This window comes from Amblyraja radiata, chromosome 7 (genome assembly GCF_010909765.2).
Source record: "Amblyraja radiata isolate CabotCenter1 chromosome 7, sAmbRad1.1.pri, whole genome shotgun sequence".
Lineage (NCBI taxonomy): Eukaryota > Metazoa > Chordata > Chondrichthyes > Rajiformes > Rajidae > Amblyraja > Amblyraja radiata.
In genome coordinates this window covers 47,830,446-47,845,247 of record NC_045962.1, presented here as the reverse complement: position 1 = coordinate 47,845,247, position 14,802 = coordinate 47,830,446, and the positions used below count along the sequence as shown (strand labels likewise).

Sequence of the window (14,802 nt, the reverse complement as noted above, 5' to 3'; positions counted from 1 at the left end):
ATGGACAAGGGAGAGCCAGTGGATGTAATGTACCAGGACTTTCAGAAAGCATTTGATAAGGTCCCACATAGGAGATTAGCGGGCAAAATTAGGGCACATGGTATTGGGTATTGGCACATGGTATTGGCACATGGATAGAAAATTGGTTGGCAGACAGGAAACAAAGAGTAGGGATTAACAAGTCCCATTCAGAATGGCAGGCAGAGACTAGTGGGGTACCGCAAGGCTTGGTGCTGGGACTGCAGATATTCACAATATACATCAATGATTTAGATGAAGGGATTCAAAGTAACATTAACAAACTTGCAGATGACACAAAGCTGGGTGGCAGTGTGAACTGTGAGGAGGATGCTAGGAAAATGCAGGGTGACTTGGACAGGTTGGGTGAGTGGGCAGATGCATGGCAGATGCAGTTTAATGTGAATAAATGTGAGGTTATCCACTTTGGTTGCAAAAACAAGAAGGCAGATTATTATCTAAATGGTGTCAAGTTGGGAAAAGGGGAAGTACAGGATCTGGGGGTCCTTGTTCATCAGTCAATGAAAGTAAGCATGTAAGTACAATTGGCAGTCAAGAAAGCAAATGGCATGTTGGCCTTCATAACAAGAGGAGTTGAGTATAGGAGCAAACTCTTTCTGCAGTTGTACAGGGCCCTAGTGAGACCACACCTGGAGTATTGTGTGCAGTTTTGGTCCCTTAATTTGTGGAAGGACATTCTTGCTATTGAGGGAGTGCAGCGTAGGTTTACAAGGTTAATTCCTGGGATGACGGGACTGTCATATGCTCTGAGAATGGAGTGGCTGGGCTTGTATACTCTGGAATTTAGGATAAGAGGGGATCCTATTGAAACATATAAAATTATAAATTGTATGTTAGCTTTCATAGCAAAAGGATTTGAGTATAGGAGCAGGGAGGTTCTACTGCAGTTGTACAGGGTCTTGGTGAGACCACACCTGGAGTATTGCGTACAGTTTTGGTCTCCAAATCTGAGGAAGGACATTATTGCCATAGAGGGAGTGCAGAGAAGGTTCACCAGACTGATTCCTGGGATGTCAGGACTGTCTTATGAAGAAAGACTGGATAAACTTGGTTTATACTCTCTATAATTTAGGAGATTGAGAGGGGATCTTATAGAAACTTACAAAATTCTTAAGGGGTTGGACAGGCTAGATGCAGGAAGATTGCTCCCGATGTTGGGGAAGTCCAGGACAAGGGGTCACAGCTTAAGGATAAGGGGGAAATCCTTTAAAACCGAGATGAGAAGAACTTTTTTCACACAGAGAGTGGTGAATCTCTGGAACTCCCTGCCACAGAGGGTAGTCGAGGCCAGTTCATTGGCTATATTTAAGAGGGAGTTAGATGTGGCCCTTGTGGCTAAGGGGATCAGAGGGTATGGAGAGAAGGCAGGTACGGGATACTGAGTTGGATGATCAGCCATGATCATATTGAATGGCGGTGCAGGCTCGAAGGGCCGAATGGCCTACTCCTGCACCTATTTTCTATGTTTCTATGTTTCTATAAAGGGTTTGGACATGCTAGAGGCAAGAAACATGTTCCCAATGTTGGGAGAGGCCAGAACCAGGGGCCACAGTTTCAGAACAAGGGGTAAGCCATTTAGAACGAAGATGAGGAAACACTTTTTCACACAGAGTTCAAGAGAGAGCTAGATAGGGCTCTTAAAGATAGCGGAGACAGGGGATATGGGGAGAAGGCAGGAACGGGGTACTGATTGGGGATGATCAGCCACGATCACATTTAATGGCGGTGCTGGCTCGAAGGGCCGAATGGCCTACTCCTGCACCTATTGTCTATTCTACCAAGCTTATAAAGTAATGTAACACGCGAACAGGCACTTCGGCCCCACTCGGCCAATGCTGACCAAGATGCGTCCCTGAGTTCTTCCTATTACCTGTACCTGTTCATATGGGTGTTACACGTTGTCATTGGTGGTACGTGTGGTAAGTTTGAGCGGGTGCTCCATCCTGGGTACGCGCACCTGTCGTGCTCCCGCGGCACCTGAGCCTCGCGCTGGGCGGTGCGATCGGCTGTTGGACGGGGCGCATGCGCGGGTCAGTCGCCAGGGGGATCGGCTGCCGCTGTGGTCGGGCGACGCCGTCAGTGAGTGAGTCGGAGAGAGAGAGAGAGAGAGAGGGGCGGTGACAGAGCTACTGTCCCCCGGAAAACATCGGCCCTCCGGCAGCTCCGGCTCCGGCCCGGTTCATGGAACGCTTCGCCTCTGACGTGGCCGTGGCAGCGGCGTGAGGGGCAGATCCGAAAGAGGAATGGCCTCCGCCGAGCGGCTGTACGAGCTCTGGATGCTTTACTGCGCCAAGGTGAGTAGGCGGGGTGCCGGGGCCGGTACTGGAAGGGAATTCGGGGAACGGAGCCCGCTTCTCGGGCCCGGTAGGTGGGGCGGGAGTAAGGAGGGGCTTCGGCACCGGGGCAGAGGGTCATACGAGGCCCGGTTACTGGGAGTGGCAGCAGTGAAGGAGTGTTTGCCTGTGTTTGTATATATGTCTGCATGTGTGCATTTATAACTGATTGTGTATAATTTGTATAGAGTGTAGGAGTGATCATGCCATCAGAATAGAACAGTAAAACTCGGAAAAAGGTTACCCTCTCATCATGTCTATTGCTTGTAAGAGTTTCCCAGATAATGTTACTTCCTTGTTTCCTCACGGCAAATTATTATTGATTTTTTTGCTTTTCGTGTTTTTGAACTATTCAGTCAGGGTTTCCCAACTTGCTGTGCAATACAGTGTGCGTCCTTCCTTATTTTAAACCTACAATGATGGATAATGGGCAATTCTACCACTGAATTTCTCTTCATATATCATTAAAACAAATGGAAGATCCATTAGATTTTTTAATTATTTCTCCCGGGTCTAAGAAGACCACGAAGGATTCCAGTTGTTATGTTTAACAGATTTAAAAAAGAATAAAGTGTTGAAAATACTCAGCTAGCCATGCTGAATCTGTAGAGAGACAAAGGTCTTTAAGTCAAGGACCCTTCGTCTGATGACATGAAAGATAGATATTATTGTTGTATCACTTGATGCTATGTATTTCTGGCATTTTTGTTTTTATTTGAGATTTTATTATCTCTTTTTTGACTGCTTTAATTATTGACACTATTCTAGAAACCCCCCATTCTATACATTCTTTAAGGTTTTATCGCATATCACAATTACTTTAGCTGGGGTTAACTAGTGTTATAAAAGTTTACGATTACTTCCAAAGCTGTCTTGATGTCAAAGAATCCATCAACAACTGTTTGAACTTGCAGAATGGAGAGGAGGAAGTATTTGTTTAGCGTGAGGGTAGTGAATCTGTGGTCTTTGGGTATTTTTAAAGCGGAGATTGATAGGTTCTTGATTAGCAAGGGCATCAAAGGTTATGGGGAGAAGGCAGGAGAATGGGGTTTGGGAGGGAAAAAGTAGATCAGCCATGATATAATGGCAGAGCAGACTCGATGGGCTGAGTGGCCTAATTCTGCTCCTATGACTTATGAACTTGAAAGATGTGTTTGGTTTATGGTTTTATCTTTGTCCCTGCATCTACTTTAAAACAGAACCATTTAGGCGGTTCATTGCACCTCCTCCAACCTCATCTACCCTATCCGCTGTTCTAGGTGTCAACTTCGCTACATCGGCGAGACCAAGCGCAGGCTCGGCGATTGTTTCGCTGAACACCCCCGCTCAGTCCATCTTAACCTACCTGATCTCCTGGTGGCTCAGCACTTCAACTCCCCCTTCCATTCCCAATCTGCCATTTCTGTCCTGAGCCTCCTCCAATGTCAGAGTGAGGCCCAGCGCAAATTGGAGGAACAGCACCTCATGTTTCGCTTGGGTGGTTTACACCCCAGCGGTATGAACATTGAGTTCTCTAACTTCAGATAGCCCTTCTTTTCTCTCTCCATCCCCTTCCCCTTCCCTGTTCTCCCACTAGTCTTACTGCCTCCGCATGCATTCTATCTTTGTCCTGTCCCCTCCCCTGACATTAGTCTGAAGAAGGGTCTCGACCTGAAACATCGCCCATTTTCTCCAGAGATGCTGCCTCACCCGCTGAGCTACTCCAGCATTTTGTGTCTACCTTCGATTTAAACCTGCAACTACAGTTCTTTATTACACGTTTAGACGGCACAGTGGCGGAGCTGAAGAGCTGTTGCCTATAGCCCCAGAGACACGGGTTCGATCCTGACTGCGGGTGCTATTTGTATGGAGTTTGTACGTTCTCCCTGTGACTGCGTGGGTTTTCTCTGGGTGCTCCGGTTTGTTCCCATACTCCAAAGATGTACAGGTTTGTAGGTTAATTGATTGATAAAAATGTAAATTGTCCCTAATGTGTGGGATAGTGTTAGTGTACAGGGTGATCGCTGGTAGGTGTGAACTTTGTGTGGGCCGAAGTACCTGTTTCCAGGCTGTTTCTCTAAAGTCTAAAGATAAGAATTGGATTTGCACTTTATGCATTAAATCTCTTCTACCCATGTCAGCTGTCTTTGTTTACATCCTCTGTCACTCTTTTACAAAATGTCAGTTTTTTGTGATATCCAGAAGATTTGAAGCTATGCCTTGTACCCAAGTCCAAAGACAATAGTTCAAACGCTCACTCGCCCTCTGGTCATCACTGCACACTTTCTACCCCACCTGTAAAGTAATTGTTCTTTGTTTTCTAATCCTTTGCCAAAATTATATTCATACACAAACACACATTTCAATCATATGGTCTTAGACTTTGCTAACTATTCTCAATATAGTATTGTAGGTATATTTATTAAAGATGTCAACACCGAAGCAAATATGTGATGTTTGGATCTGCGAGTGAGAAATTTACTCGTGAAAGTGATCATTAATAAAGGCGATGCGTTGTGAAGGCAAAACTGCTTGGTCTTTACGCGCTAAACTTGGCAAAATTTGTTGCTGTAATTTTTATTTATCTGTGCTTGCGGTCAAATTGGATACGATAATTGAAGAAAAGGCTTAATAGATCTGATGCCTCCCATAAACTAAACCAGCTATCAAATGATGAGATGAAGTTAACGAATGAGTGCAACACTAAGGGAACAGTGAGGATTTATGAAAATATACTCAACATATAGAACAATACAGCACAAGAACAGATCCTTCAGCCCAGAATGTCTGCGCCGAACATGATGCATAGACCATCTTTTATCTGCCTGCATATTATCCATATCTCTTCATATCCATATACCTATCCAAAAGACTTAAATGCCACTTTGTATCTGCCTAACCCACCAAACTCGACAGCACGTCCCTCTGATAAAAATAGTTGCCCCACGCATCTCCTTTAAACTTTGCACCTCGCTCCTTAAATCTATGCCTGCTAGTACTTGATCCTAGGAAAAAGTTTCTGACTGTCTACCATATCTATGCCTCTCACATTTTTATATACTGTACTTCTATCTGGTCTCCAAGCAAGCTCTGGTGTTTCAGAGAAAACAATCCCAGTCAGGCTCTGAAAACCTGCAGGGAGGAAAATTCCTGAAATAAGCGTTAAACTTTCATATTTAAATCATAATTTTATTTTGAGTAAAAATAAGCGATTACTGTTTCAACTTGAGGGTCTTGACATGAGAGCAAACTCTGTTTCTCTTTCCACACATGCTACCTTGATCTGCTGAGTGTATCCAGCCTATACTGTTTTTTCATTTTGTGTAATGATGGTGGTGTGCAGACTGTAAATTTTACTTATAATTGACAACATATACTTACCATTGTTAAAACATTTTTTTAACTTTCTTCTTGGGTAGAAGGATAAACCTGTGAAAGACTATCTTAGTGACCAAGATATGAGGCTCCGCAAGTAAACTTTTTTTTTCAAGAGTGATTGGGGATTATTTTTAACTTCACTTTTCTTGGGTTAGTTTTACAGAAGTTGTCTAAGAGCAGATGGCTAAGTGATGATAATTAGTTGTGACTTTCAAACTTTCTTTTGAGCGTTAATTATTTTTTTTTTAGCAGTTGCTAACATTTGTTTATTGTGGGATATAATACAATTTGGTTCTCTTAATGCATTTTATAAGGCATGTGCTGGTATGTTGGACATTGAAAGGCTTCTCCCTTGTTTGTTGGATAAGAAATATTACACAATACATCTCACTTTTTAAAAGAAAGATCTATGTGTTCATGACTGCATTATTTCTGAAACCGTTTTATTTGTATTGGGTGGCACATTTCCTACATTTGAAGCTGTGACAAAGCATATTCATTAACTATAAAGTGCTTTGAGACATCTTGCGGTTTCTGATATTTGATAATGATCTATACTACACTATTGTATCTGCACAGTGAGCAATTGGGTCCTGTGCAACACCTCTACAAATACCCAAACAGGGCATATGAGTGGCATTGATGCTTCATACTCACAATGCCAATCCTTGACAACACTGTCACAGTATAGAGGCGACAACTTAAATATAAAGAGAGCTTTGCATTGTTTTGTATTTGTTGTATATATCGTTTATAAATAAAACTTATTTTTGAAATAAAAATGGCTTTGTAAAATGGTATGAACTGTTTTATTTGCATTCCCCATTAAATTTGTGTTCCAAGCTTCTGCACTTTACATTATGCCTATTTTGTAATGGATGGTCAAGTAGTATTAGATATAATATAAGGTATACAAAAAAGCTGGAGAAACTCAGCGGGTGCAGCAGCATCTATGGAGCGAAGGAAATAGGCAACATTTAGGGCCGAAACCCTTCTTCAGACTTTAGATATAGATTTAGATATAATATAAATTTGCTTTAATTAGTCTTTAAATATCTTTGAACTGTATGGTTTTCCATTAGTATAGCATTTTCACAGTTTTTGCCTGTCTGCATATTAGGTATTGAACACAAGGATGATCTTTCAGCAGAGGTGTTAGACTGCTGAAAATGTGCTGTGAATCATTGATGAACTAAATGCGAGGAAAAAATAGTATTTGTACCCTAAGCTGGAAGTGAAAAAAAATAAAATGGAAAATTCTCTACTTAAGTGGGGAAATGGACTGATGAGATTCTCGGAGTTGGAACAGGCTCAATGGGCTGAATAGCTTCCTTGTATGTTGCAAGAAAATATGAGAATGTATAAGTTTATCATTTGAAATTTCTGATTATATATTGTAATTATGTCAAAACTATATTTAACAGCTTGAACTTTTGGGTGAGGAGAGGATTGTGACGGAGAGCTCTTAGCAGAGTTGGCAATTTTGACCTGACCAAATTCCGCGGCTCTTGGAATTTGCTGTTAGGGTGAGTTTGTGCGGTTGTGCAAACTTTACATTCTGCGATGTAACTTTTCAGGTTTAACAATTGTAAATGTGTAAAACAAAATTGCCATATTCTTACGATTTCATAATTTACTAAGCAGTGCCTAAACAACATGCCTTTCCATTGTATGGCTTTCCTATCTAGTTTTGTCACAGTAGTCCATCAGCATTTTGAAATTGTGTTTTGGTTTTACTGTGCCTTTTAAACTTTCAGTGTATACAACAACTGGAATCGTAATGTGGCATGGTCATTCTCCAACATGTATAAAGAATTGAAGATGATGACCTTTCAGTTCCACAGTTGTAAGACTGCAGGACACCAAGAATGAAATCTTAAATATTGGATGTCACTTTGGACTTAAATTGACAGCTGATGGATGATTACAGTTGTGTGCTTAATATACCACCTGCCCAATTGTCCCCTCTTCTCTCTTGTATGTTTTGGCCGACCGTATTGGCCCATTGATAAGTAGCTGCTTAGTTCAAGGCCATTTTTATACACTTTGGTTTCACCATGTAGAAATTACTGCAGTGTTTATACATAGTCTCCCCATTTCAGAGCACCATAATGTTTGGGACACAGCAGTGTCATGTAAATGAAAATAGTCTTGTTTAGTATTTTGTTGCATATCCTTTGCATGCAATGACTGCTTGAAGTCTGCGATTCATGGACATCACCAGTTGGTGGGTGTCTTCTCTGGTGATGCTCTGCCAGGCCTGTATTGCAGCCATCTTTAGCATGCTTGTTTTGAGGGCTAGTCCCCTTCAGTTTTTTCTTCAGCATATAAAAGGCATGCTCAATTGGGTTCAGATCGGGTGATTGACCTGGCCATTGAAGAATTGACCATTGTTTAGCTTTGAAAAACTGCTTTGTTGCTTTAGCAGTATGTTTAGGATCATTGCCTTGCTGTAGAATGAACTGCCGGCCAATGAGTTTTGAGGCATTTGTTTGAACACGAGCAGATAGGATGTGTCTATACACTTCAGAATTCATTATGCTACTACCATCAGCAGTTGTATCATCAATGAAGATAAGTGAGCCAGTACCTTCAGCAGCAATACATGCCCAGACCATAACACCATGACCACCGTGTTTCACAGATGTGGTATGCTTTGGATCTTGTGCAGTTCCATACTTTACTCTTGCCATCACTCTGATATAGGTTAATCTTTGTCTCATCTGTCCACAAGACCTTTTTCCAGAACTGTGGTTGCTCTTTTAAGTACTTCTTGGCAAACTAACATTGTCATCCTATTTTGCATCTTGCAGTGTAGCCTCTGTATTTCTGTTCATGAAGTCTGTTGCGGACAGTGGTCATTGACAAATCCACACCTGAAGAGTGTTTCTGATCTGTCGGACAGGTGTATGGGGATTTTTCTTTATTATAGAGAGAATTCTTCTGTCATCAGCTGTGGAGGTCTACCTTGGCCTGCCAGTCCCATTGCGATTAGTAAGCTCACCAGTGCTCTCTTTCTTCTTAATGATGTTCCAAACAGTTGATTTTGGTAAGCCTAAGGTTTGGCTGATGTCTCTAACAGTTATATTCTTGTTTCTCAGTCTCATAATAGCTTATTTGACTTACATTGGCACAACTTTGGTCCTCATGTTGATAAAAGTTTCCAAAGGTGATGGAAAGACTAGGTGCTGAGAGCACCTGCATTAAGGAGATCATCTTATACCTGTATTAAGGAGGCATTTTATACCTGCATTAAGGAGGCATTTAAACACACCTGAGCAATTACAAACACCGTGAAGCCATGTGTCCCAAACATTATGGTGCCCTGAAATGGGGGGGGGGGGGGGGGGGGGGGGGGGGGGGGACTATGTATAAAAACAGCTGTAATTTCTACATGATGAAACCAAAATATATAAAATTGCCCTTTATTAAAATATGACATTTAACCACATGTGATTTTTTTCTATTTCAAATCTCAAATTGTGGAGTACAGAGGCAAATAAATAAATGATGGGTCTTTGTCCGAGACATTATGTATTTAATTTACTTTAGAAAGTTGTTGTTGAATCTGCTATCCCCATTCTTTCGGGTAGAGTGTTCCCAATCAAACAAATTGATAAATGTTTTTCACATAATTTCATTTGTTCCCTAGAATTTTGGATTAATTCAGTTGGTCGTCTCTGGTTTTTGTCCATCTGACTGGTAACTACATGTTTCATGTAGTTCTTCCAGTCAAAATACCATATGATTTTAAGTATATGTGTTAAATTAGTCTCCTGGTCTACTTTGACCTTAAACTTGGGAAACACTTGAGCTCAAATTTCCTCAATTGATGCCTTTTTTGTTTGGGGGAGCTAGTGATGATTGTGAAAGACAAATCCATTATTTCCATTTGAACTGATTCATGGGTTTAATTCCTATATATTTTCTATCCGTAGCTCTCTACTCCACTAACTTACTCCACGTCAAATGAAGAATAATTTTCTAAATATGGAAAAATGCCCCATTTACCAATGTACAGTCACAGTGCCCTCCATAATGTTTGGGACAAAGACCCATCATATATTTATTTACGTCTATACTCCACAATTTGAGATTTGTAATAGAAAAAAAATCACATGTAGTCAAAGTGCATGTTGTCAGATTTTAATAAAGCTATTTTTCTACATTTTGGTTTCACCATGTAGAAATTACAGCAGTGTTAATGCCACGTTTACATCGTTGAACAACTGATAACTGCTGTTCCATTATAACTGGCACAATTATAATAGCACAACTTAAGGTTTTCTAGCACTTTGTGCCTGACTTAAAGATGCGGGTTCCATTAGTGCCCCAAAGGTTCTTCCAGGCATGATAACATGAGCCGTCATTAAACACATTTTATACATTTTAAATCTTAAAGGGCAGCTGGGTGAAATTCTTTGCGAATGTGAGACGGTTTCTAAGCCAAATATGTCATCATATTTTAGCTGGTGAATTACTTTAGAATTAATCTCATGGACTGCAGCAAAAATATATTTTCTATCTTTTTAATGAATTCCCTTGTGGTTTCTCGATTAGTGCCGAGTGAGATGGAATTTATTCGGGATAAGGAGCTGAGTTTATGATCTGAATCATGATTAATTCTTGATTGACCATAAATTAGGGTATGCTAGTTTTGAACCTAGTTTTCCTAAATCATCGTGAAGCTCATTTGTAAGATGCCCCGGCTGCTGGTGTGACATTGCCTCATCCTCTTCAATTACAATTGTTCATGGTGTAAACATAATTAAAATCTGAAGAATATGAAGATATGGCAATTTTGGTCAATCTCACTTGGAGAAGGTGCTGTTGTAAAAGTGAAATGATGCTGCTGACATTATTTATGTTATGAAACCATCCTCCACTAAACAGTTGTGTGCAGAATTAATTAATTTGCTTGTGACTCTTCCACATATTGTGGGAGAAATAACTCTTATTTGGAGACATTACAATAGTTTAGAATTCTGTTTCAAAGGATAGCTTGTGAGTGAAGACAGGTTAACTACAGCTCAACTAATGGTGATTTGACAAATGTAATCACAAATATGGAAAAAAGCCCTTAAACACATGTCTGCATGAACCATGGTTGAACCATGAACCACCTATTTACTCTAATCCTGCAGTGATTGCACATCTTTTCTCCCCACATTCCCATAAACGGCTCAGATTCTGCACTCACTGACAAAGTGCCAATTAACCAACCAACCCATTCACCTTTGGGATGAGAGAAGAAACAGGAGCTCCTGAAATGGACAGAGAACTTGCAAACTCCACACGGACATCCCTGGAGGCATCGGGATTGAACATGGGTCTCCTGGAACTAAGATGCAACAGCTCCACTAGCTGCACCACTGTGCCACCAGATAAACCTTCTCTACTGAAACAAAGCTTTTCATTCCGGTTTTTCAGGTTTTGCTACTTATCCAGTTTCTTCTATGCAAGGAATTTGTAGTATCTATTCAGCATTTTTGAGAGGTTGGTAATCTTTACTCCTGCGCTACCATTAATGTACAGTATAAACCATATATGAACCATCGGGTATATCATGCAAATGTTAGATAAATCCACAATTGTTGACAATAGCATAACTAATGATATGGATACAATAATTTTTTCTGGATGCCAATCCCTCAGTTTTCACGCATACTTCTACTTTGGTGTAACTGGAATGAATTGGAACATTGATATTGTGCCAATTGTTATCTGGCATTGAAGATTGCCAGCATCCCAAATCAAAACCTAAACCTTGATGGAGCCTGTTTGCAGGAAAAATGTTCCCAATGTTGGAGTCCAGAACCAGGGGCCACAGTCTAAGAATAAAGGAGAGGCCATTTAAAACTGAGATGCGAAAAAACCTTTTCACCCAGAGAGTTGTGAATTTGTGGAATTCTTTGCTACAGAAGGCAGGAGAGGCCAATTCACTGGATGAATTTAAAAGAGAGTCAGCTAGAGCTCTAGGGGCTAGCAGAATCAAGGGATATGGGGAGAAGGCAGGCACGGGCTATTGATTGTGGTTGATCAGCCATGATCACAATGAATGGTAGTGCTGGCTCGAAGGGTCAAATGGCCTCCTCCTGCACCTATTTTCTATGTTTCTATGTTTGAAGAAAAGCTTGCAATGTTAAACCTAGTTTGTAATCCACTAATTCATTTGATTCAGAGTTAAAAGCTTTGATGGGTGTAAAATAGAAAACCAAATCTACAAGCTAAGCAATTATTTGGAAGTGTTGTAAGTGTGCATCCAGTGCGTCCACCATTTCATAAGGCATTTATTCGTATTATTTGGAAGCTGAATGATTTCTATGTATTTGTTTATTGTAATATTCCAATGTGTTTTTGCACTCGCACTTAGAATTGAGGTCAGAATGTGTTCAATGATTAGGTGAACATTAGATGATTTAATATAAATATAATATAATATAAAATATAAATTAAGGTCCACAATAAGGAAAGCCAAACACAATTATGCCACCAAATTAGAACAAGAAATATCAACAAACAACACTAGAACTGTCTGGAAAAAACTCCAGGAAATGACCAACTACAAAAAGAAATCCACCCCCATCCCAGATAATGATCATCAACTCCCAGATAGATTGAACACTTTCTATGGCAGGTTTGAACAGTCTCCAGTCCCTCCACCATTGTCCCCCTCTCCTCTTCCTCCCTCTCCATTCCACATCCAGGAGGCCGAGGTGAGGACTACCTTCAGGAGACAGAAGAAAAATAAATCTGCAGGCCCAGACAACATCAGCCCAGCAGTGCTTCATCACTGTGCAGCAGAACTGGCCCCTGTATTCACCGGCATCTTCAACTCATCCCTCTGCCAATGTACAGTGCCCCAGTGCTTCAAACAATCTACCATCATCCCTGTGCCCAAGTCCAACACATCATCCTGCCTCAATGACTATAGACCGATTGCCCTTACATCTGTGGCCATGAAGTCATTCGAGCGCATTATTCTTGCTCACCTCAAAACCAGCACTTCCTCCAACTTGGACTCACACCAATTCGCATACAGAGCCAATAGGTCAGTGGAAGACACAGTCAATCTGGCCATTCATCACACTCTGCAACACCTGGAAACCGCCAACACGTACGCCCGCATCCTGTTCATGGACTTCAGTTCGGCATTTAACTCCATCAACCCGGTTAAACTCTTCCATAAATTAACGGACATGAACATTGACCCCTGCATCTGTCACTGGATCTACAGCTTCCTTTGGAACAGACAACAGAGGGTGAAGATACATAACACCATATCTCACCCCCTGCACCTCAGCACAGGAGCCCCTCAGGGCTGCGTCTTGTCACCCTGGTTATTCTCACTCTACACAAACCAATTCACATCCCAGCATAGTTCAGTTAAAATTTATAAATACGCAGATGACACAACCATCATAGGTCTCATCTCGAACAATAATGAAACAGAATACCGCACTCAAACACACAAAGCAGTCACTTGGTGCACAGATAATAACCTCTTACTCAACACATCAAAAACACACAAACTCATCATTGATCTCAGACGTAAGGCACAACCCAAGACCCCCCTACTCATCTCAGGCGAACCCATATCCACCACTGACTCATTCAAATTTCTTGGCACTCACATAAGCAATAACCTCAAATGGAAAATCAATTCAACTCACATCTACAAAAAAGCCAACCAAAGACTCTTCTTCCTCCGCCAGCTCAAGAAGTTTAGAGTAAGGAAACACCTCCTAATCCGATTCTACACAGCCATCATCCAAAGCATGCTCACTTCATCAATTACAGTCTGGTTCAGCAGTTTAGACACTCACTCCCGTAATAAATTACAGCGCATAGTTAACAAAGCATCCAAAATCATCAGCACTCCCCTTCCATCAATAGAATCACTCCATCACAAACGGTCCGTGTCAAGGGTGAAGAAAATCATCTCTGATCCCTCCCACCCAGCTCACCACATCTTCCACCTGCTGCCATCAGGAAGGCGCTACAGCTCACTGCCCGCCAAGACATCTCGATTTAAAAACAGTTCTTACCCACACGCAATCCGAATTCTGAACACACTATGATAACAGCACATATCCTCCCCATGCATGTACTGTATATTGTATGATGTTGTGTTTTATGTTATGTTTGACGGGAATCAGCCTACCTTGTAACATCCTGTACTGAACCTGAATTCCACCAGCTTGACTGTGTGGTCATTAAATAATCTAATCTAATCTAATCTAATCTAATTTAAACTTCTACACACTAAAATCTGTTGCTGTTAAATTCAAAAATGTTAAAAGCAAGACCCCTGCCAAACAAACTCAGTTCCCTTTGGTCAATCCTTGATCTAAATATCACTTTCTTAATTCATTCTTTTATCCCTTGTATTCTGAAGTGCCAAAACAAAAATATCGATTGCTGCCTTGAATGCATTCATCAATAGAACATTGACTGGACTCCAGAGCAGAACGTTGTGAACAGTCTTAATGTTTTGAGTGAAGACATTTCTCCTTAAATGGATGACTCCAAGTCTGCTTCAGTTCTGGACATGGTTGCCAAAGGTACAGGTCACCAAGCTTTCACTAATAAATGCTTGTTTCTCATTCTTCAAATCATGAGAAACTTATCACATCCTGAGTGAACGCTCCTCATTAAACAATTTTTTTGTTCCAGGATTCTCGTGAATCTATTCTATATTGTCTCGAAAGCATAGCCCATGAAGACACTGATTTCAGTTGCTGAGGCCTATGTTAGAATATTTTTCATTAGGGTGAACCCCCAGAGCGTCCAGCCCCAATGGTGTACCAAGCCGCCACCTTAAAACCTACACAGACCACCTTGCTGGAGTTTTTGTGGATGTCTTCAACCTCTTACTTCTAAGATCAGAGCTTCCAAAGAAGAGTAAGGTGACATGCCTCAATGACCACCAATGAGTAGCGCTAATGTCTGTGAAGTGTTTTAAGGGGTTAAACTCTACAAGTTCCTTACCTGCTGTGGCAGATTAATTTGGGATGCGATATCACCGGCTCACAACTTTGCTCTGGAGCATTGGGACACCAAGAACATGTGT

The 14,802-nt window shown here is 41.2% G+C and overlaps 1 protein-coding gene across 6 annotated transcripts in view; it reads left to right on the top strand.

Annotated features, from left to right (window-relative positions):
- Positions 1-2,079: 2,079 nt before the first annotated feature.
- nbeal1 (neurobeachin like 1) overlaps positions 2,080-14,802 on the top strand; it is a 248,860-nt gene continuing 236,137 nt past the window's right edge. For all 6 annotated transcript variants that reach the window (XM_033024391.1, XM_033024389.1, XM_033024388.1 and 3 more), the window contains exon 1: positions 2,080-2,333. In XM_033024391.1, coding sequence (XP_032880282.1) covers positions 2,283-2,333 — 51 coding nt within the window. In that variant the 5' untranslated portion in view covers positions 2,080-2,282. The remainder of the gene's footprint in view (positions 2,334-14,802) is intronic.